This window comes from Rhipicephalus sanguineus, chromosome 8, assembly GCF_013339695.2.
Source record: "Rhipicephalus sanguineus isolate Rsan-2018 chromosome 8, BIME_Rsan_1.4, whole genome shotgun sequence".
NCBI lineage: Eukaryota > Metazoa > Arthropoda > Arachnida > Ixodida > Ixodidae > Rhipicephalus > Rhipicephalus sanguineus.
Genome location: NC_051183.1, coordinates 5,426,840 through 5,447,842, shown reverse-complemented (window position 1 = coordinate 5,447,842; position 21,003 = coordinate 5,426,840). Strand labels below are relative to the sequence as shown.

Genomic DNA, 21,003 nt, shown 5'->3' with positions numbered 1-21,003 from the left:
CTTGATACACACCAAAATTGGTATTGCGTGACGCGAATGTATGACGAACATAAATGACAGGTGGTATAACATGAAAACCATGACATGCATGTCATGTATGGCATGATCTACATGCCACGCTCATGGTGGACTCGCGGCCATTTCACTCGTTTGATAACCACCAAAATTGGTATTGTGCGATGTGACTGTATGATGAACATAAATGGCAGGTCCTAACATGCGAATTATGTTATGCATGTCATGTACGGTATGATTTACATGACATTGTTATGTGCCTTCCGGCCGTTTAGATAACTGGATATATACCAAAATTGGTATGGCATGACAGGAGTGCGTGGTGAAGATAAATGACCGGTCATGCAGTGTGTATACCAAAATATACGTTTCATTGGCATGGTATATACCACATTGTGCATACACGCGTGCGTGGCAAACATGCGATATATGGTGAACTAGATGCCATGGCACGAATGATTTCATTTGGCTCAAAAATAAACAAGGCGATGTATGCAGCTCTTTGCTGGCTGCTTCGCATTACATCGATTCCCACAGTGCGTGGGATCTACCGGATTTTTTTCAAATGTTTATGAAGTAAACCTAGTTTGCAGAACTTTTTTTCAGTTATTTCATATGTCATTTTGTTAATCAGGCTAGATAGGTTGCGTCGTGTAAAAAGGTAGTGTAGTTCATACCTGGCGATAATCTGTTAAAAAGTTTTTCTCCAAAGGCTGTGTTATGTGTATTCTAAGCCGATTAAAATATGTACTTGTCCCCGCAATTTGTTACAAATTTGTTTTTTCAAGTTCTTGAAATGCCACTAACTGCTCCAAATTAATGTTCTGCTCCAAAATCAAAATTGTGCTGCTCCAAAAACTGCTCCCAATTCAATTTCAGCCGTCTCACCCTTGAGATGGTAAGAATTCAGAGTTCCCCAACACAATCTACCACATAATCATTTCGTGGTTTTGGCACGTAAGGCACCATAAATTATTATTTTGAGTACTATGAATATTGCGCCATGTCAGTTGCATATGAGTTAACAGTGGTCTTGGCGCTGGATGTGGTGGAAGTGCCTTGAAGGCACTTAGTTTTATAATTGCAGCAGGCGCAGTTTTTTGAGGCTGCTGGAAACGTGTGCAGACTGTTTATTTGACATCAGAAATGCTACAACAATTAAACTTAACAAGCATATTTGTTGCTTGTGGGAGAGATGTTACTCCTTTATTTTTACCCATTCTGTGTATCATTGCTTTAAGTTCTTTCCATGTGTGGCCAATCTTTGCAGATTAGCAATGCAATACACACTGCATGCGTGAGTTGTAGTTATTGTCGTACCCTGTGACTGTAAGCGCCGCTACAACAAAATGTCTACTGTGATAAACAATTTTCAGTTACCTGTCAATTAGCAATGTAAGATGTGCTCATAGCAAGTAATTTTGCTAATATTGCTGGAGGTGTTTTCGCAAATGTTTTGGTTCTCAAGGTCACTCCAATATGCAGGATGGAAGCTTAGCAATTTCGCAAGGGCTTGCAACTTTCTTGGTTGTATGGCCACATCAAATGACTTGTCTTCATCTAAGATGGGTTCATCACTACAACACGCACGTCCAAGTTTTTTTTCGTCAACCAGCAGCAGACATCTTGTCCATCAAACGCTTTACGAACAGTGCACCAGTAAGTGCAAATAGGCAAAAATGGGTAGTTATTGTGCCTTCTATACCAAGGGTTCTCAAACTTTCTGTCCTTGGGGAACTCCAGCATATCTGGAGTGTGTAGTGCAGATTTATCAAGACGGGACAGAATGAAGGGGACACACACAGGCACTAATTTTCAACAAATGATTTATTTGAATTCAGATCACACATACAGTCGATCCCGGATATATCGAACTTGAAGTTCGATATATCGAGAATTCGAAATACAAAATATGCGTATTTAAGGCTTAAATTAAAGCACTGCAGGCCTCGATAGTTTTCGGAAATCGTAAAAAGCGCGAACATGACAATTCGCTGAACAAGGCGACAACTTCTTCTTATGCAAGTTGCCGCACTTTATTTCGCATGAAAATAGTCCGCAAACTTGTTTTGCTTCTTGCGCGCCGTGAATTCATCAAGTCATCGTCGATATCATTGAAGCTTTTCAAATAAGCAAATTCAGCACCTTCGTCCACAACAGCGGTGATCGACGCTGAACGTCGATGCTAGCTCTATACTGCACGGGTCCATTTCCGCAGCACCGACAACATCAGCTACAATATCAGCAGCGATGCAGTCAGAAACAGCTACGTCGTTATCTGCACCGATGAAGTCGCTCGCTGTGCTCCCGTCCGATATGGCACCCGGAAACATAAGTCGCAAAATTCACTAACAGCACCGTATGCCATAGTCAGCGGTCATGACGCACCCAAAAGTCAAACGGTGCACAACGCGCCAAGCACCGCTCATCATTTTTATCGCTACGAGCGGGACAATGTTTAGTTCGACTCCCTAATGACGATTTATCAAGAACGAAGCGAGAAGTAAACTAGTCCACATGCCGCAATTGACAACGCTGCCACGCTGCACAGTGCACAAAGAAACATTTCTCCATTGTCGACATGTTGGTGATAGCAATGGCACTTGTGGCTTTGTAGAAGGCAGCCACTGCTTTGGCAAGAAATGCAAAAAAAAGCGTAGCCTTCGAGATGTGCATCTTCAAACCGAAAACACCAAAAATACGTCACGAGATTGCACATCTCGAAGGCCATGCTTTTCGGGCCCGCATGCCATCGTGCGCGAACAAACAAGGAAGGGAATGCAAACATTACAACGAGGCTGCCGAATCACTTCGCATTCTCATTTTGGTGCCCTGGGCAGTCAGCCTCTTTGAAAAACACTGTGCCCGCGCGTTAAAACCTGCAGATCACGCATCAAATATACCAGTGCACTGACAAGCGTTGCGCAACGAACTATCAACGCAATGGAATAACACCGCCTTTTCGTCACCTGCGCGCGCGACGAGGGATCGGAACTTGTTAGAACGCGGCCGAAAAATGGTCAATATTTGTTAGGAAAAATGCAATTTCTGTGCTTCGGCGTGTCGCAGCGTTCGATATAGCGGATGTTTCCATGCGTGAGAGTTTGATATACGTGCGCACCAGCCTCATACTTTTGCATGGGAAATTCAAGGGGATTTCTCAACTGTTCGATATAGCCAATAATTCGATATATCCGGGATTGACTGTATTTATAAATTAAAAAACCAACACTCATTCATGCTTAGGTACAGTTGCATCGAGGAAAACTAGTTCTTTGTTTATCAAAGCTAATGACGGGGTACTAACACAAGCTTGACCAAGTTTATGAATAGTTGCTGATTTAATGATTAATCGAGTAGTTTCGTCAAAGTGCCTACGCACAGTTGTGCGTAACGGGGTTACATTGTGCCATTGGAGAGTTCTTCAAAACCTACATTGCCACTGTGCAGGGGTGCAACAGCTGCGCCAATTGTGCGAATTTGATACAATTCCTTATTTTTGTGCCAAGCTGAGCCAAAACCGTGAAACTTGTTGAAATCATCCAGTACAGACGCGCAGACCCTAACCCGAACCCCCCCCCCCCCCCCCCGCCCCGGCGAAACAGTTTCACCGCAAGGACAAAGCAAAGAATGCGATAGCAACAACTTGTAATGTTATACGAAGTGAGGCTGGCAGCAAACTCTTGTATCCGATCTCGCGTAACTCTACAAAACGTTGGTGTTAGAGAATACGGCTGCTCCAGGGAAAGATGCTCTTTCTGCACAGTGCCTTCGCATTGAGAGCGCAGCACAAGAAGGGTATACGAGACTCCCGCTGATGGCTGCCGAGATAGTGTGCGCGCCAGCGATCGCGCCCGCATCCTTAGAATCAAAATTCGGTTGCTGCTCGAGCGACACCCCCTCCCCTTTGCGTCTTTTTATGCTCGTTCAAGACTGACGGGGCGTTTCCTCTCTGCTTCGACGGCAAGCCTCCTGAGCGAAGTGGTGTTATTGCAATGCGCCCTCCGAACGACGGAGATGGGCTGGCTCGTTTGATCTCTGCTTCAGCCGCGTTCGTCGTCCGCACTCGCGCACTCTTACCCACGGTAGAACATACTATGCTCAGGGGGATGTTATCAATTTGGACTTTATACGGGACATGATGGCAAAAACCCGTCGAGAGTGTCCATGTAATTACAATCACAATAAAAAAGGACAAAGGTTCTCAAATTTCCTGATGCGTGTTTTATTGCGTGCAGAACGCTTTTTAAACCGCTTTTGCTGCAGTACATGGGTGTCTTGCGAAAAAGCACGGAGATTTAGAAGGGGCTATTAGTACTAGCTGTCAGGAACGCAGCACATTCTGTTCCTTAATTGCTCATTCGTGCATGCACCGTGTAATTACGATTACTAGTATGATTGCCGACATCTAAAAAAATGATTGGCAATCACTTGGAGCTGCTGTGTATGGCGTTTCTGCAGCCTTGAGAAACAAATAGACAAAAATTTATGCCAGTTTTCTTTTTTCTCCACCCCCACTTGCTCCTGCTTTATGATTCTCCTGAATTTTGAGGTTGCCAGGTTTGCAGGTCCACATTAGCGTTTGCAGTGCCTGTTGAATTATTTGACAGGCCCTGCAAATGCTAATATGGACTTAGTCATTGTTCGCCCTGTGGGGTGGCTCAATACGCTGCTTTTATTGAAATAGCAGTGTTCACGTGCTCTGTGCACACTGATTTTTAATGGTTTGCATGTATTTTTGTTTTCTTTTCTAAAAGTAAGGCGTTTTTGTTATACTGCTCCAAATTTTTTATTTCTTGCTAAAAATTTGAGGGCTTTTTTTTGTAACCTGCTCCAAATTTGGATTTTTGTGCTCCAAAAGCAACATTTTGCTGCTCATCAAATTGCTCCAAATCCTAATACGGCTGTTGCACCCCTGCACTATGTTAATTCATCTGGACTGAAACTCTGCTGTGCTGCCTCCTTATGTTAAGGCTGCCCACTGGGGAGGCTAGATGTTTTGAGCCATTTCCTTGGAATAAGGAAATAGCTCAACATATGTTGGGAACAATGAGCAAACAAGTGAGGCCCTCTTTCGGAAAGTAGCATTGTGTTTGTGGGAGAATGAGCATCGCGTGTCCCCTCCTCGGAGAGGACAAACATTGGTCCGACGTGTATCACACAAGTGAAGTCTGCTCACACAGATTTAACGGTATACATAGGCTGATCGTGTCACATTTTGGCGGCACGGCGCACCAGCGGCATAAGCAGAGGCTCACTGAACGTTGCCAGCACAAATACACACACGCAATGGGGCGGCCATATTCCCGCACTGACGGCCGGATCGCATGCAGCTTCCCAACGCTACTGCAGTGTCTGAGTATCAAGCGCTTCCGCGGAAAACATAGCATTACAATGCAAGCAGCAGCGGCCAGCAAAACAAGCATAACAAGAAGTGGCAGGGTTCTATTTGGTGTCGCAGAAGTCTGTTGCCAGACTCGGGGGTCAATGTTGCCAGACTGCCGCCAGATTTGGCGGGTAAATTTGCCCCTGCGGTTCTAGCTTTCCCGTAAGGCTTCTGTGTCATCCGCGGTGCATTTCGAAAGTGCCTGTGCGACATCGGCCGTTTTAATGAGCGGAACGAACGGACCCCGCGTGTTGCAGAAGCCGGGACGCGTTTTTTCGCTGCGTGCACCGTACAATTAAGATATGACTCGAAGTAGGGAATCCACGTGCAACGACTCGTTTGAGTCAACGTACGCGTAACGGAAACTGAATTAATCGCGTCGCAGAAGCCCGAACACGCGTGTGCACCGTGTTACAATACATCGGACTCGTGTCCCCGAAGTACAGAATATCTCCGTAGCTGTGCGTGCCGTGTCGACCATGCCCAACGACGCTCACACTTCCGATCGCATCGCTCGACGGCCAATTAACCTTGCAAAAAAAAACCTTGCACTAGGCACGCTATAGAGCTTCGCGCTCCCCTTCAAATCGCAGTGCCCATATTTGGTCATTTCTCGCGCTAAAATGCCCATATTTGGAGCGGGCGACTTGAGGGAGAGCGCGACGCCACGTGACCTGAAGCGCGTGACGTCGAAGCTCTATAGCGTGCCTAGTGCGCATCACGCGTCGATGGAACGCGCGTCGAAATGCTCATATTTGGTCAATTCACCCCTCGAAATGCCCTTATTTGGTGCGTTCTGTCTCGGCCGCCCTCTCCCGCCTTTCACATAGCGAGCCTTATAAAATGCCGTAACGTTAGCAATGCAATTAACATTGTCCCCAGTCAGGAAACGGTTCGTCATGGCCACGCCACGTATGGACCTCAGCATTCTCGAGATCGCCGACATCATCAGATACCCTGCCGCAGAAGAGGCCTTTCTTCGTGAATTTGGACTGGTGCCGACGCCATCTGCTTGACCCCAGGCAACCGGAACACCACAAGGGCGGCCACCGGCTTCCGAGTACTGGGGGATATGCAAGGACCTCGGCTTTAATCCAGGCGAGCCAGGATGCGATGGAGAAGTCGTCACTTACAATCGCCGATGCAAGAAAGGGATCAGACCGAGCTTCAAGTGCAATCGGTGCAAAAAGCAGCTGTCTCAGCTCCGCGGGACAGACGCCCTGCACGGTAGGCAGGGGCAAGGCTCCTTTTTTGCTTGTCGAGACGTACTTGGACGTCCGAACGTAAAAATCACTCAATGATTAAAGGGTTCTCGTCGAGGAACACGAAGGAACTCATAGAGAAGGAGTTCAAGATGAGTAACACCACGCGGACCGACTGGAGAAATTATGTCAGAGAAGTGGCTCTCGCGGAGCTTCTCGAACAGTCGCCGATGGGAGGAGTAGGACAGGTGGTCCAAATAGACGAGTGCCTGATGAGGGGACGACGCAAGGCGAACCGAGGCCACCTTCTGACTGGCGACAATGTTCCCCCCAGGCGCCGCAACAACTGCGGTGGTGTGTCAGACAAGGGCCCGTGGATTTTCGGCATGCTGTGCGTGTCCACGAAGGAGCTAAGGCTGTTCGAGGTCGACAAAAGAGACGCGGCCACCCTTGGTCCTCTGATCGCAAAGAACGTTCTTCCCGGCACGACGGTGTTCAGTGACGAGTGGACCGCATACCGGTGCATACCCGGCCTTGTGAATGCCAGTGGGACGCCGCTAAACCTAGACTGGCACACCGTGAACCACAGCGTCCACTTCATCGACCCTGCAACAGGCACCAATACGCAACGCATCAAAAGCGAGTGGCAGAAAGCAAAACGACGACTCGTTCGCAATGGCAACAAAACGACTCCCGCTCCGATGCGTTCTCACCTCGCCTGGCTGTGGTGGAGGTCTGTGAACGCACGTCCCAACGTGAAGGACAAGTTCCTTCGGTTCATTGAGGCCATCGCACGCTGGTATCCCCTTTGAAGACGATAGCGCGACAAATGCAGCTTCATCAACCTGCTGTGTGCGTTTTTTTTTAGGGGCGTAGCTCCTCTTAGTCTAACCTTGTCACGTCTCCGTTGTCCGGCGTAAACGGATCTCCCGTATGATGCAATAGATGGTGCTGTCTCATAGAAGTACATACAAACTGCAGTTCAGGGACGATATTCTAATGGCACTGTGCACAATCTGTGTCATCACCATTTCTCGTCTCATTTCCTAGATGGCATTGGTCCAATAGAATTGTGTGCAATATGGCGCTTGTGTGAATCGACACTAGATGGCGCTGGAAGTGCCGCTGGTCTCCGATTGGCTGCTGCGCGGGCTGCGCAGGGAGCGAGCGCCTCCCCCATTCTCCTGGATCGTCGCCGTACGTGTCGGATCGTTGGCGGAGCATGGACGATGTGCAGCGGCGGGCGCTCGCTTAGCGGCAGCCAGGCGGATCCCGTGACGGTGCACGCCAAGGACGCCGCTGCGAAACGGGCTCAATGAGAAGCAAATCCCGAGACCATGATTGCTTCAGGAGCTTCGCCCAAGCTCTTCATCATTCACCCGTGGATATGCTGTAATTTTTTTTGTTTTCATTCGTTTTTGTTAATTTTTGATAGCGCTGTTTCAAGCCCTGAGAAAATAAACATGCATTAATTGGAATTTTGGTTGTTTGTGGTTATTGTGGGTGGAGCCCCTCTTCCATGTAGGGCCCCCCATTTACAGTTCCACGAGTCGCGCGCCTCCCACCACCAGCTCAGACGTAGCAGTGTCGTCCAGCAGCGGCGATAAAGCAGCCTACGGGCGTAGCTAGCACTGATATATGCGACGTGCATTAATTCTCCAGCCGTGGTATGTATGTTTCATACTCCCCCCCCGCCCCCCTCGGAGATATTTCTGTACCTAACGTCTTCTGCACTGCCTCCAGCATCGGGGGCATCGCAAGCTTTCTGCACCTCACATAGTTATGCACTGCCTCCGTGATCCGCCCACCGATCACAGAGGCAGTGCAAAGCGACGCAGTCCCTTTTTTTTTGCAAGGTTAATCGGCCGTCGAGCGATGCGATCAGAAGTGTGAGCGTCGTTGGGCATGGTCGTCACGGCACGCACAGCTACGGAGATATTCTGTACTTCGGGGACACGAGTCCGATGTATTGCAACACGGCACACACGCGTGTCCGGGCTTCTGCGACGCGATTAATTCAGTTTCCCTTACGCGTACATGGACTCACAGGAGTCGTTGCGCGTGGATTTCCTACTTCGAGTCAGATATCTTAATTGTACAGTGCACGCAGCGAAAAAAACGCGTCCCGACTTCTGCAACACGCGGGGTCCGTTCGTTCCGCTCATTGAAACGGCCGATGTCGCACAGGCACTTTCGAAATGCACCGCGGATGACACAGAAGCCTTACGGGAAAGCTAGAACCGCAGGGGCAAATTTATCCGCCAAATCTGGCGGCACTCTGGCAACATTGACCCCCGAGTCTGGCAACAGACTTCTGCGACACCAAATAGAACCCTACCAGAAAGAAGTATTCTTGCGTGTGTTTCCGGTAGAGGCGCAGTGTTGCCAGAAAACAGAAGGTGCTGGCGTAGCACCCGCTAAAGGTGGCTTTGTGGAGTGCTTACATCATAAGTCAGTGAGAGTCGAGCAGTTAGAATCGAGTTAGCAGTATGCGGACCACTGAAACGTGATTTTCTTTTAAACTAAACATTTCCTTGGCACGAAACGATCACCACGAGGTTTCCGGAATGTTATTTCAAAAGTCAACAGGGCTTGTTGCTGAGCTAGTTGGTTCTTAATTTGAGGAAAAACTGGTATGGCGCAAAGAAGACGAGGACGATGTGAAGACACGAACTAGCACCCGTGTCTGTCAGTTTGTGTCTTCACTTTGTCCTCGTCTTCTTTGCGCCATACCAGTTTTTCCTCAAGTATTTTGAAAGTCCACGCCGAGTTGTATTTTGCCTTTAGTATCCCTTTGAATGTGAGTCGCGCATGAGATTTTTAAAAGGGTTACATAGTGTTAACGTTATGTTTCCTGTCAATCCGTAGCACGACCTCTCAACAGAATCTGTTGCTGCAATAGTAGTAAAGAAAGCATCTGCCTCCAAGCCTCTGCGCTCAGAGGCTCTGAGGAGGCATTCGTGCTGTTAACACTTCCTCACTTGTTAAAATCATGACCACCTGCCTTCCATTCAACACCCATAAATTACTACACATCTCACTGCCATTATTTTATACCATACGTATCTTTTATGCATCAATATAGCGCTTGATTTTAAACTTCTTGACAGCCATATTACGTCCTATCATGTAAATCATTGGTCACTGCTAATGTCAAACAAAATGACAAGGCACTTCCCCAAGCCACGAGGCAACACGGGTTTGCACGCCTGCCCCGAGACAAAATCGGGCCGACACCCATGCTTGCTGCTGTGCCAAACATATGCCAATACTTGCTTCAATAAGTCAAAGGGCTCTTCCACTACTGAGAATGCAGAAATAAAAAAGGGTTTACTAGTTTAGAACTCCTCACTGAGTGGTTATTGGAGGTATGTGTAGAACATTATGGCAGAACAGCACTAAATATGGGACAATGAAATACACAGGACACACTGTCCTGAATTTTGCACTGTTCTGCCATAATGTTCATGAACTAAACATAAGAACCCTTATGTATAGAAGTATTGGCTGAGGTGTTATAATAGTGGTCTGTATATCCCGACTGAAGTCAAATCGTGTAATATAGGTAGCTGATAACTTGTATAGTTCCTTAGATCAACAGTGCTTACTAAAGGAGTGGAGATACCATCTAAAGCACCAGGGTTATGAAATTTATTGGTGCATGACACAGGATGGGAATATTTGTAAATCTTTGGGACAGGCCTGCAGAGCGATTCATTCGATGTTTGAGTGATCATTGCATTGATTGAACTGAACTGTTCTGTTACTAAATGTGTTGCCTGTAAACAAAAAAAAAGTAATTCTCTCTTGTCTTTGTGGTCTGTCCCTTTCTCTCTGTCTTTGCTGTTCGTTCTCCATGTATTGGTGTTGGGTCAAGAAGCAGTGGTGTGGACCTTCGGCGCCTCCTCTACCCTCGACAGGTTCAACACCCGCTTCTAAATAAGTACGTTCATAGTTTTGTCCATAAGATATGTCGGCTCTGCAGTTTTTATGCAAAGCCTGTACAGTTGGCATGGATGTTTGCAGCTGCAGTAAGCATTCTTTAAAAGCTGCAATAATGCAGCTGGAAAGCAGGATGTAAACATACTGTTTGTGCTACTGTAAAATCTTATGAATATTTGAAGTCTGGTTTATAACAATTGTCTAGAGTACGATACTTTAGAACAAGAGTTCGGCCTCGCAAAGCGAAGTGCACCTTTTGCAGCTGTTGTCTGAATGAGTTTCTAAGCATGCAGAACTCCGAAATTGGGGTTTCATTGATTTGTGGAAGCACAAAGCACTGACCGTTCGGCATTGGATTTTGAAGAGAGTGGTCGCATTTTCTTGGCCCGAAAGCTCTGCCAACTACTGCTGTTCAGCCTCTTCATGACCTCTCCTTATGGAGTTGCTTGCAGATGATTGCGCAGCTGCGCCCAGCATAAAAAATGGCGGATGCACACAGTGTTGCCAGAGCACAAAGCATTCTGAATATTCCCCATTGGTATGTCACAAGTGGTGCAAACTTGCCATTTGCTAGAAAGGAGGATACATACAAGTACGGCACTATTGTAACCATGCTGCTTCACATCAGTGGAAGCCTAAGGCTAGAGCCAGTCTTTTATTGCCAAGACTTGTATTCATCAGTGCCCATTCCAAAACATTGGCCTTCCCTTCTTTCACCACTCTTGGTCATACCCCGTCTTCCAAGGAAAATTTTTGTGTTATATCTGTCTTATTTACAATACTGCTCGCCCCAATGATAGATATTCTTGCAGAGTGAGTGTTCCCGCAAACATAAACATAATAAAAAGAAACACATGCAGACTTTGCATGAATATTGGTATACTGTATTTAGTCATGTGATTTGCGCACTTTCTTTGCTTATTTAAGTGCTCCAGAAAGGTGGTCTGCAAAATAAGCGACAATTTTGGCAACATATCATCAGTAACATCTACTATATTAGCATCATGCCACGCAAAATATACCCTCGATTCTAGCCAAAAAAGTCTGCTAATTATAACCAGCAACATTGGCGATCTGAAAGGGGCAGCAAGTGGCAATAAGCTCAAATAAATTGGCATGGCAGTAAACCAGAGATAAAACTCTCAGGTTTTCTTCAGCATGCTTCCAGCACTGTGCACATATGGGTGATCATAGGGTGTGCATCGCATTCTAAGATGGGCACAAAAAGCCAGAGGATCATAGTGATGGACCCAGCATTCATCCTGTGTAATCAGTCTGGTGAAGAAGTCCTGCTGGTTTCCATGGCACATGGTCAAAAGAGCCTGGGAGCATTCGACTTGTTCCTGCTTTTGGAAAGGTGTGAGCAGCCGGAGAACCCAGCGAACGGACACCTTACGCCTATGACGATGGTCCTGCATGATTTTTTCTATGCACCTCGTACTTATCTTGACATTTTGGGCTTGGTCTCGAACGGTTACGCGGCTATTTTCCAAAATGGCGGCCTCCACTTGCTGAATATTGCGTTCATCGATAGTGGAGTGGGGTTTCCTTGCAATCCGAGTCGTTTCCACCGAAGTCCGACCGCATTTGAATTGACGATGCCAGTTCGTCACTACATCATATGATGGGGAACCCTCCCCATAAACCTCTTATCTCATCGAACATCTCTCTTGTAGTGCGGCCTTTCAAGTACTTGATGACTGCTCTGTATTCCACTGCATCCCTTATCACACTTCACACCACTTCAGCACCTGTAAAAGAAAGTCCGTTATTAGTTCAGAGTTGCACATTGGCACGTTGCTTATAGTGACTTATGTCCTTATACATGCGCAGTTTCAGCATCCCGCAATAAATAGAAGTGAGCCGGGGGAAATCATTATTGAACGCCCCTCGTAAGCACGCAGTTGGCATTGCTTATGAATCAAGAAGGTCTAACTTGTCACCTTAAAGGGGCACTAAAGGCAAATAACAATTTATATCAGAGTGAAAGCTCAATGTTTGAGAACATCTAAAATGTCAATATTTTCAACAGCAGTGCTCTACTAATTTTGATATTAAGGTAAATGTAGGACGCAATATGCACCACGATTCGGACATTTTTCAATGAGCTCTATGACGTCAAGAGTCTCAAATACAATTAATCACTAGTATTCCAACTATTTATGATAAAGAACATCCCGTCCACTACAAGATGCAGCAAAAAACATGATGTGACTTTCTACTGGGTGCCGCAGAATGAACCCCTACGCTTGAAGTGGCTGAGTGACGTTGTGCAAATGGTTAATTTATACGTTTTGCTTGCCTGTGCCAGAAAATATGTGCGCTAAAATCTTGTGTTAATAAAGGAAGAAATTAAGAGGGGGGAGGGGAAGCGAGACGGTGTGGTTTTAATTTATAGCTTGCGAAATGCTTAAGTCACTTTTCACCACAGTACAGTGGTGTCATGCAAAAAAGCGTACTAAGATTGGGAAGGGCTTCGAATAATGGTGTGCGAATAGTGAATTTCGAAACTGAATCAAATACGAATCGAATAGGGATGACACCGCATAGAATACAAATAAAGCAAATATTATTCGAATAATATTTGAATAGTAAGACAGCTGTTTTCAAAATATTTCCAGAATTTCCGAACATTTTATTTAATGCGAAGCATTTCTTAGTGAACTCCTGCGACTTTAAGGGTATCTATCTATCTATCTATCTACATATCTAGCTACCTACGACTTTGTGCTCTTGTGGCCCTTTCATTGATGGGATGTATACCAAAATTGGTATGGCATGACATAAGGGCATGACGAACATAAATGACAGGTCATAACATGAAAAAATTCGTAAACAGGGGGTGGGTGCTCGAGCTGACGTTTCGACAAGTGGACTTGTCTTCTGCAAGGCTGGAACTGATTTTATTAGCTCTCTTGTGTATATATTGCCCTTCCCTCCACCACAAGGGAGGGAAGGGCAATGCCAGAGGGGGGGAGAGGCCGCCGTGACGAACTAGGGGAGTCATAAGGAAGGCGAAAAAAATAGAGAAAAGGAACAAAAAGCGGCAGGGGGGGGGGGTATACGTTTCGCTGAATGATTGTCAGTGGAAGCATGTGGCATTTTAACAATAGTAGGTTCGAAATTCTTAGAAGGGCTTAACTCTCGTTGGTTTTTGTTGTGTATGTACCATACCGAATAGATTCAAGAGCCCCCTTAGAAACGGTAATACCTGCTGGCTGCAGTGTATTGAACTTGTGAATAAGATATGACTGTATATTTTCTGTCTCTCGAGGACCGGAAGTTTGACTGAAGTATGTAAAATTTGACATCGTCGAAGTTGTGACCTGCTACAATAAAATGCTGTGCCACTGCTCTGGGTAACTTCTTTGCCGTGTCCGAGCGATGCCCGTTTAATCTAACATTAAGAGGTTGTCCCGTTTCGCCAATGTACTGTTTTTGACATTACGAACATTCGATCATGTAGATAACATTTGAACTAATGCAGGTAAAACTAGGTTTTATATGATGGACGTAATCACTTCCGGTGCTTTTAACTATAACGTCATCTTGAAGGTGTTTACAAGTCTTACATCTTGGACGAGAACAAGGTGTTATGTGGGCAGTAGAATGAGGGTTTACTTTTGCATGCACTAACATGTCCTTAAATTCCTATTGTGGCCGCAGTAGAAATTTAAGGACTCGCCGGCAGCAGAGCAACCAGCGCGCGCTTCCATAGCGTAAGTGAACTGCATCAGTGAGCGCACGGAAGAAAACTCTATGGTTGTGCGCCCGTCTGGAAAGAAAAACGAGTGAAAAAGCTACAGTAATCCTTCGCCTTATCGCCAACAAGATGTAGTTAGTTTTTCCGAGACCCCAAAACAGGAAACGCAATCACTGCGGCGTTGTTTGTGTAATTTAGCGCCACATGGAAACAGATGTAATCGCACCCCGGGGAGCAATAAACGAGAGAGTAACAAGTGGTCACCCTTTGAGAGATTAGAAACCAAACAGCCGTCAGCCTTGTGGGTGCAAGAAGCGAAGACCACCCGAAGAACGGAACCGAAACCAACCGGACCGTGTGCACGCGTTCTGATGCGCAACTGAAAGCCACCGCACTGCTTTCGAAAGAAAAAAAGAAAATGACGGAGAGACATCGGCGCATTAAAAAAATTCCACGTATTCCCAAAGTGCGGCAGCACATTCCAAGCAAGAGAAATGGTCGATGAAGGCGCGCATTTGAAACCAACCGTGCCGTGGGCGCGCTCGGTTGCGCAAGCAATAGCCGCCGCGCCATTTTGCAAAGCATAAAAAAAGCAATAACGGAGATGCATCGGCACATGAAAAAAATTCCATGTATTCCCGAAGCGTGGCAGCACATGCAAAGCAAGAGAAATGATCGAAAAAGGCGCACACTTTTAACCAGCTGCTTTAAACTATTGCTTTGAACCAAGCGATAGCCGGGGCGCCGTTTTGGGAAGCAAAAAAAGAAAAGACAACGGAGAGACATTGGCGCAAGAGAGAACTTCTACGTATTCCCAAAGTGTGGCAGCACAGGCCAAGCAAGAGAAATAAAAAGGCGCGTTTTAAAAATAAACGCTATGCTGTACATGTATGACGAAAACCCTTTGGTACCAGGAAGCTTCTGCCGTACATGTACATCAAAAACCCTCAAGGGGCTAATCTCACGCTCCAGTCTTTTTGTTTAGCTCTCGCATTTTAGGCGCCTTTCCCCTCTTTCATGCTTACGCCTCTTCTCTTCCTACTGTCTGAGCTGCTCTTCCTTTTCTTGAATGATGAGGTCCCATTCTTAACAGAGCTCCTCATCATCGGCCCCCAAATCAATGATTGCCTGTATGATTAGGAGTTTTCGTGCCAAACACTTTGTATCAATGCCCAGTTCCTCGCACAACCAGGTGTCACGATCTGCCCCGGGGACTGTGGACGAGGGGGGGCCGAGGCACCCGCGCTCTAACTAGGATGACCCAAACGCATGTCGGGGTAAACAGCTACTGACTGCTGAGCCGCGCTCGTCAGTGTTTTTTATTCTCACGCGACCAAGGTTGCCCGCCGAACCTGGCGAGGTAACAAAACTAAGCTAGGCAGGGCGCCACGCTCGTTACATCCCTCACCCCCAGTTATTGCACAAAAAATAAAAAATACAAGTCCCAGCCGGTTCGACGTTGCCTTAGGTAGGCGAAAAGCGGTCTCGTGCCCTTCGTCGTCGAGTGCTCCGCCTGGGTACAGGTGTTGAGGGACTAGGTGCGGTAGCACCAGGTGCTGTCTGAGCCGTGCTTGCTTCATCCTGACGCTCTCCCGTGGTTGACAGAGATTGCACTGAACTTGGCGGTGGCTCAACTAGTGGCACACAACTGGAGACGCCTGTCCCTTGCGAAGTGGTTGTCTCACTAGCCGCAGCTAGTGCTGCCGTGGATGCAAGCCGGGTCCCGCAGTTAGCCCTCACATGGTCAGCATGCTGGTGCCATGTGGTTCCATCCTGCATTCGTACGAGCAGAGAGGAGGAGCTTGCAGGCGAGACCACTTGTCCAGCAGACCAAGGTGGGCCAGAACGGAAATTCCTGGCAAATACAGGCACTCCAGGCTCCGGCAACGGCCCAGGATGGCACCCTTTGTCAGCAGCCAGCTTCTGCTTCAGCTGTTTGAGGAGCGCCGTGGACCGAAAGTCTGGATGCAAAATGTCCAATGGTGTCTTCACCATCCGTCCCAGCAGTAGCTCACAGGGGGCATGGCTGGTGACATCATGGGGTGTAGTCCGGTATTGGAAAAGTATGCGGGCGACCTGCGTACGGAAATCTCCAGCCTGGCTCTTCTTAAGTTTGTCCTTAGTAGTCTGCACCACCCGCTCAGCTGCACCGTTTGAAGCAGGGTGGTACGGAGGAACCATCATTCGGCGGATTCCGTTCTTTGTCAGCCAAGCCAGATACTCTGCGCTGGCGAAAGTGGACCCATTATCGGAGACTATGGTGTCCGGCAGCCCTTGGGCGGCAAAGACCTGCCGCAGTGCTGCAATGGTCACACCTGCTGATGGAGTGGTGACGGGTAGAACTTCCACCCACTTTGAAAATGTGTCGACCACCACCAGGATGTAGTGACCTTTGAAGGGGCCCCCAAAATCCACGTGAAGGTGGGACCAGGGCCTCTGTGGGAATGGCCATGGGTTGATCTCCACATGACACGAGGCCCGTTGATGTTCCTGGCAGACTTGGCAGCTCTGCACCATGTGAGCGATGTCCTCGTCCAGTCCAGGCCACCAAACGTGGGACCGGGCCACCATCTTTGTCTTTTCCACGCCACGATGCCCCGCGTGCAGCAACTGCAGGACCCTGGACCGGAGACTTTGTGGGATCACCACCCTGGAACCCCAAAGTAGGCAGCCCTGCTCCAGGCTCAGCTCAGCGGCCTTGTGGCTGTAGGGCTGCTGCACCAACTCCTCCCCTCGAGATACTGCCTTCACCACCTGGGACAGAACCGGGTACCGACTGGTCGCCTGCGACACAGCAGACCTGGAGAGTACCTCTGGGTATGCATGCTCCAGCATGGGCACTTGAGCTGGCTCTGGAACAGCAGCAGGCACCTCTGGCAGCGGCAACCAGCTCAGGGCCTCAGCAGGCCCTAGGTCTTTTCCTGGACGGTACACCAACTGGTAGCTGTAGGCCGCCAGCTTCAAGGCCCATCGTGTACATGGATGCCAGCAGTTGTACCGGCGAATGTGCCCACCCCTGGCTGGAACAGTGACTGGAAATCTGTTAGAAGGCTCGGGTGTCTTGTACGACATGTAGGGCTGCTTCCTGGCCTTCTGGCAGCCGAACACCCAGTGCGCAAATCCAATTTCTGCCGAGCAGCGTCGGTGACGACCCCTTGGTCAAATAAAGAGGAAGGGTTGCTTCCCTGTTGCCAAAACGAACGCTGACCTGGGCCTGACCTTGGACCTGGGAAAGCTCTCCAGAGTAACTCCGCAGCATGACGCCTGAAGCCTCGACGGCAACTCCGGGGAAGGTTCTTTTGAAAAGTTTGCCAGCTATGACTGACACACTGGCCCCCGTGTCCAGTTCCATGGAAATGGGGCGCCCACAAACATCGACGGTCAGCATGTACGGCGGCACAGACGACGGGACAAGGCCTGTGTGTCACGTCGAAAATCGGCGGGTCCTCGGACACGACGTTGAGCCTGACCGTGGAGGAACCCGAGCCTGCTGCCGCACGTCCCTGCCGCCTCTTGCGACGCCTACCCTGACCGCGGGCTGGTGTGGAACCTGGGCTTGATCCGGGCTGCTGCTGTGGTCCGCTGTTTGGCTTCGCCGTTCGGCATACTCGTGCAAGGTGCCCAGTTTTTCCGCACGTGAAGCTCTGCGAATGTGCGAGCTGGCACTATGAGGGGGAATGGGTGTCACCACAGCGACTGCATATACCGCCCCTTGCCATCATCTTGTTGACCGCCGCTTCCGTTGACACCGCATGCGAAATCTCACCGCGTCCATCGCCAGCGCTGCTTTCAATACGTCGTCCAGCGAGGGGTCGGGAAGTTCCAGGAGATGTGTCTGCATGGCGGGGTTGTTGATGCCGTAGGCGAAGCGGTCCCGGAGCAGCAAGTCCAGCTGGTCCCCGAAAGCACAGGTACTCGCTAAACCTTGTAGCGCAGCGACAAACTGGCCGAGGCTCTACCCTTCCTGGCGGCTCCGGTTGTTGAAGCGGAAACGATCCATTAGTGTGGACGACGCCGGACTGAAGTGCGAGCGCAGTGTAGTGAGCAGATTGCTGAGCGTCTTGGTATGCGGTGTAGCCGGCTTTAGGAGGTCGAGCAGTAGACTGAACACTTGGGTTCCGCAACTTGCCAGGAAAATGTCCCGCTGTTTCTCCTCGGGCGTGTCGTTAGCGCAGAAAAACACGTCAACTTGCTCCTCGTAGATGGGCCAGGTGGACCCATCTCCCTCGAACGGCTCGAGCCTTCCGTATGGCGGCAGACGCGGGGAGCATTGTTTCGCCGCTCTCGAGGGCGTGGGTCGACTCGTTGACTGTACTCGTCGCCAGTGTCACGCTCTGCCCCGGAGACCGTGGACTAGGGGGGTCCGAGGCACCGGCGCTCTAACAAGGACGACCCAAACGCATGGCGGGGTAAACAACTACTGACTGCCGAGCTGCGCTCGTCAGTGTTTATTATTCACACACGACCAAGGTTGCCCGCCGAACCTGGCGAGGTAACGAAACTAAGCTAGGCAGGGCGCCACGCTCATTACACCAGGGTGTCGGATCATAATGTTTTTCGTTTCAGTTTTAGTTTGTTCCACTGCAAAAAGTTCCGTTCCGTTTCTGTTCCGGAATGAAAAAAAATTTTCCGTAACAGTTCGTAACGTTTTTTTTTTTCTGTATGCAAAAACGTGAAGTTAAGGTAATCATAAAAAACATTGGATTTGTGATCTAGTTACTTGCCCTCCCTTTAAAAAAGTGGGACAAGGGTAAAAACACGTTCTTCAGAGAAGCGGAAGTAACTGTACCACGAATTCCTACCAACTAGCACAAACCACTATTAATTTCAAAGTCATAGTGTTTATTTCCTCAAAAGACAAATACAAATTTTTTAATGGGCTCGATGCTTTGTGTCAAAGGAGTGACCACGATCTCAGAAGCAACACGAGTGTACTTTATGATGTGCGAGACCGCTGTTCTGATAACAAGATAGCCAGGCCTTCGCGGAACACGCAGCACAGTCACAGCGAAAGCTGGAAGAGCAGACTCTGGTAGAGTCTCTTGGACCAACTAATACAAGTACACATGCAAGGTACCCACTACATCATAAATCATCGTAATTTTCCTGAAATGGCGAAATTTCCACTATGCCATTTTTCGTCATTCTTCGGAGAATCGTGGTACCCGCTACACATCTGTAAGGCATTATGTGTACTTTGTTCTGTGGCTGCTGATGATGAATAATTATGGTTGAGCACTTTGCAGTGGTTTGGAAGTGGTGTTGTGGAATGGGCGCCTCCATTCCATTCCAATGCCATTCCGGGGAATTAGAGCTTACCGCAATTCCATTCCTTTCAAATCCTTGGAATGAAAAAACTTAGCCCATTCCCACTCGCGGGAATGGCCCGACAGTTCAGTTCCATTTCTGTAATTCCTCAACCTAGGAAAGGCACCTTGATAGTTTTATCGAGTTAGGAATGGCTGATGTCATCAGATGCACTAAGAACTGCAAAAGTACGCAAAACATCTTACCAAGGCCGAGGGATAGTAGCTTGGTGATATATCTCGTGCATTACTACCACCCTACTAATTCCCATAGGGGCAGTCCTCCCGCTACCTATAGTATTTGCATGGCAGCATGTTTGAACGAATGTTGATGTTTTAATATTGTTTAAGCTTAAATGTGTTAATACTAAAATGACAACGTAGAGCATTTTTATGTTGACAAAAGTTGTATTCAAGAAGACTAAGCAGTTTTGCCATGTGCCTGGAGCGGTCCTGAATATGGGGAAAACTAAGATTTGGTTAATGGGGGAAAAAACCCTCTAGATCTGCTGGTATTAGTTGGAACACTGCACCACTCGCGCACCTTGTGCCTGTGCATCGAATACGGAACACTGGGCCGCACTGCTCAACAGCACCCATGCTTGTCGAGGGGTATTCAGACGGGGGACAAATCCTCTGGATATAAAGTCGGAGCCTAGTGACGTCAGCTCCAAGGAGAAGTCTCTACAACTGTCCCCCACTGACACGGACGAGGCAAACGGAGGAGGAGACCAGTGTTATTAGACTACTCTGGTGGCTTGTACCACCCGTTTGAGGAGCTGCTGACCATTGGCGTAAATCATGGGGCGGTCAGGGGGATCCTGACTTGCCTTGTGTTCAGACTGTGGGGACACCCCTTGAAAGTGTCCCCCACTTGAGATTTATCTTCCAAACATCACATTTGAAATTCTTGACAATTAAGGATAGCGCACTCTCCGTAACAGCAATTCTGAAATCTGAAACCCTTCCAATGAAGAGAAACGAAGCGCAAAAGTGAAAGCTGCTTCTGGAATGCTAGGGGTTACTTCTGATGTGCCGTAAATGTTTATAACGCTGAGCTTTGTTTAGGTCTACGATTTGTTGGAAGACGTTCGCAATGAAGTATAAATGCGATTGCTCGACTATGATTGTGTTATTTTGATAAATATTGCCAGTGAACATAAAATTGCTTTACAAGAAAGTTTCCAGGGGCAAATGGTGGGAGGCTATTTGTAATAGGTTTACACGATGTAGAATGGAGCAAGAAAAGCTGTAGGTTTACATGTTATCACAAATAAAATTCTCGCATTTGTCTTTCGTAGTTCAACCCGAATGACATTACTGGAAGAGAGAAGGAACAGGAGAGAAAGGAAAGGCAGGAGTTAACCAGTCTAGGAAAACTGGTATGCTACCCTGCACTGGGAAACAAAATTGGAGAGCTTGAAAGTTAGACTTCGAGAGAAAGAGAGG

General features: G+C 48.0%; 1 protein-coding gene across 2 annotated transcripts in view; it reads left to right on the top strand.

The window, feature by feature from the left end:
- Positions 1 to 21,003, top strand: part of LOC119401254 (protein PAT1 homolog 1) — a gene marked incomplete in the record, with an annotated part of 241,115 nt that overhangs the window by 165,903 nt on the left and 54,209 nt on the right. Inside the window, 1 exon segment of one of the 2 annotated variants that reach the window (XM_049418729.1) lies at positions 10,481 to 10,546. Within the exon segment in view, the coding sequence (XP_049274686.1) occupies positions 10,481 to 10,546 (66 nt within the window). 2 annotated transcript variants of the gene reach the window in all.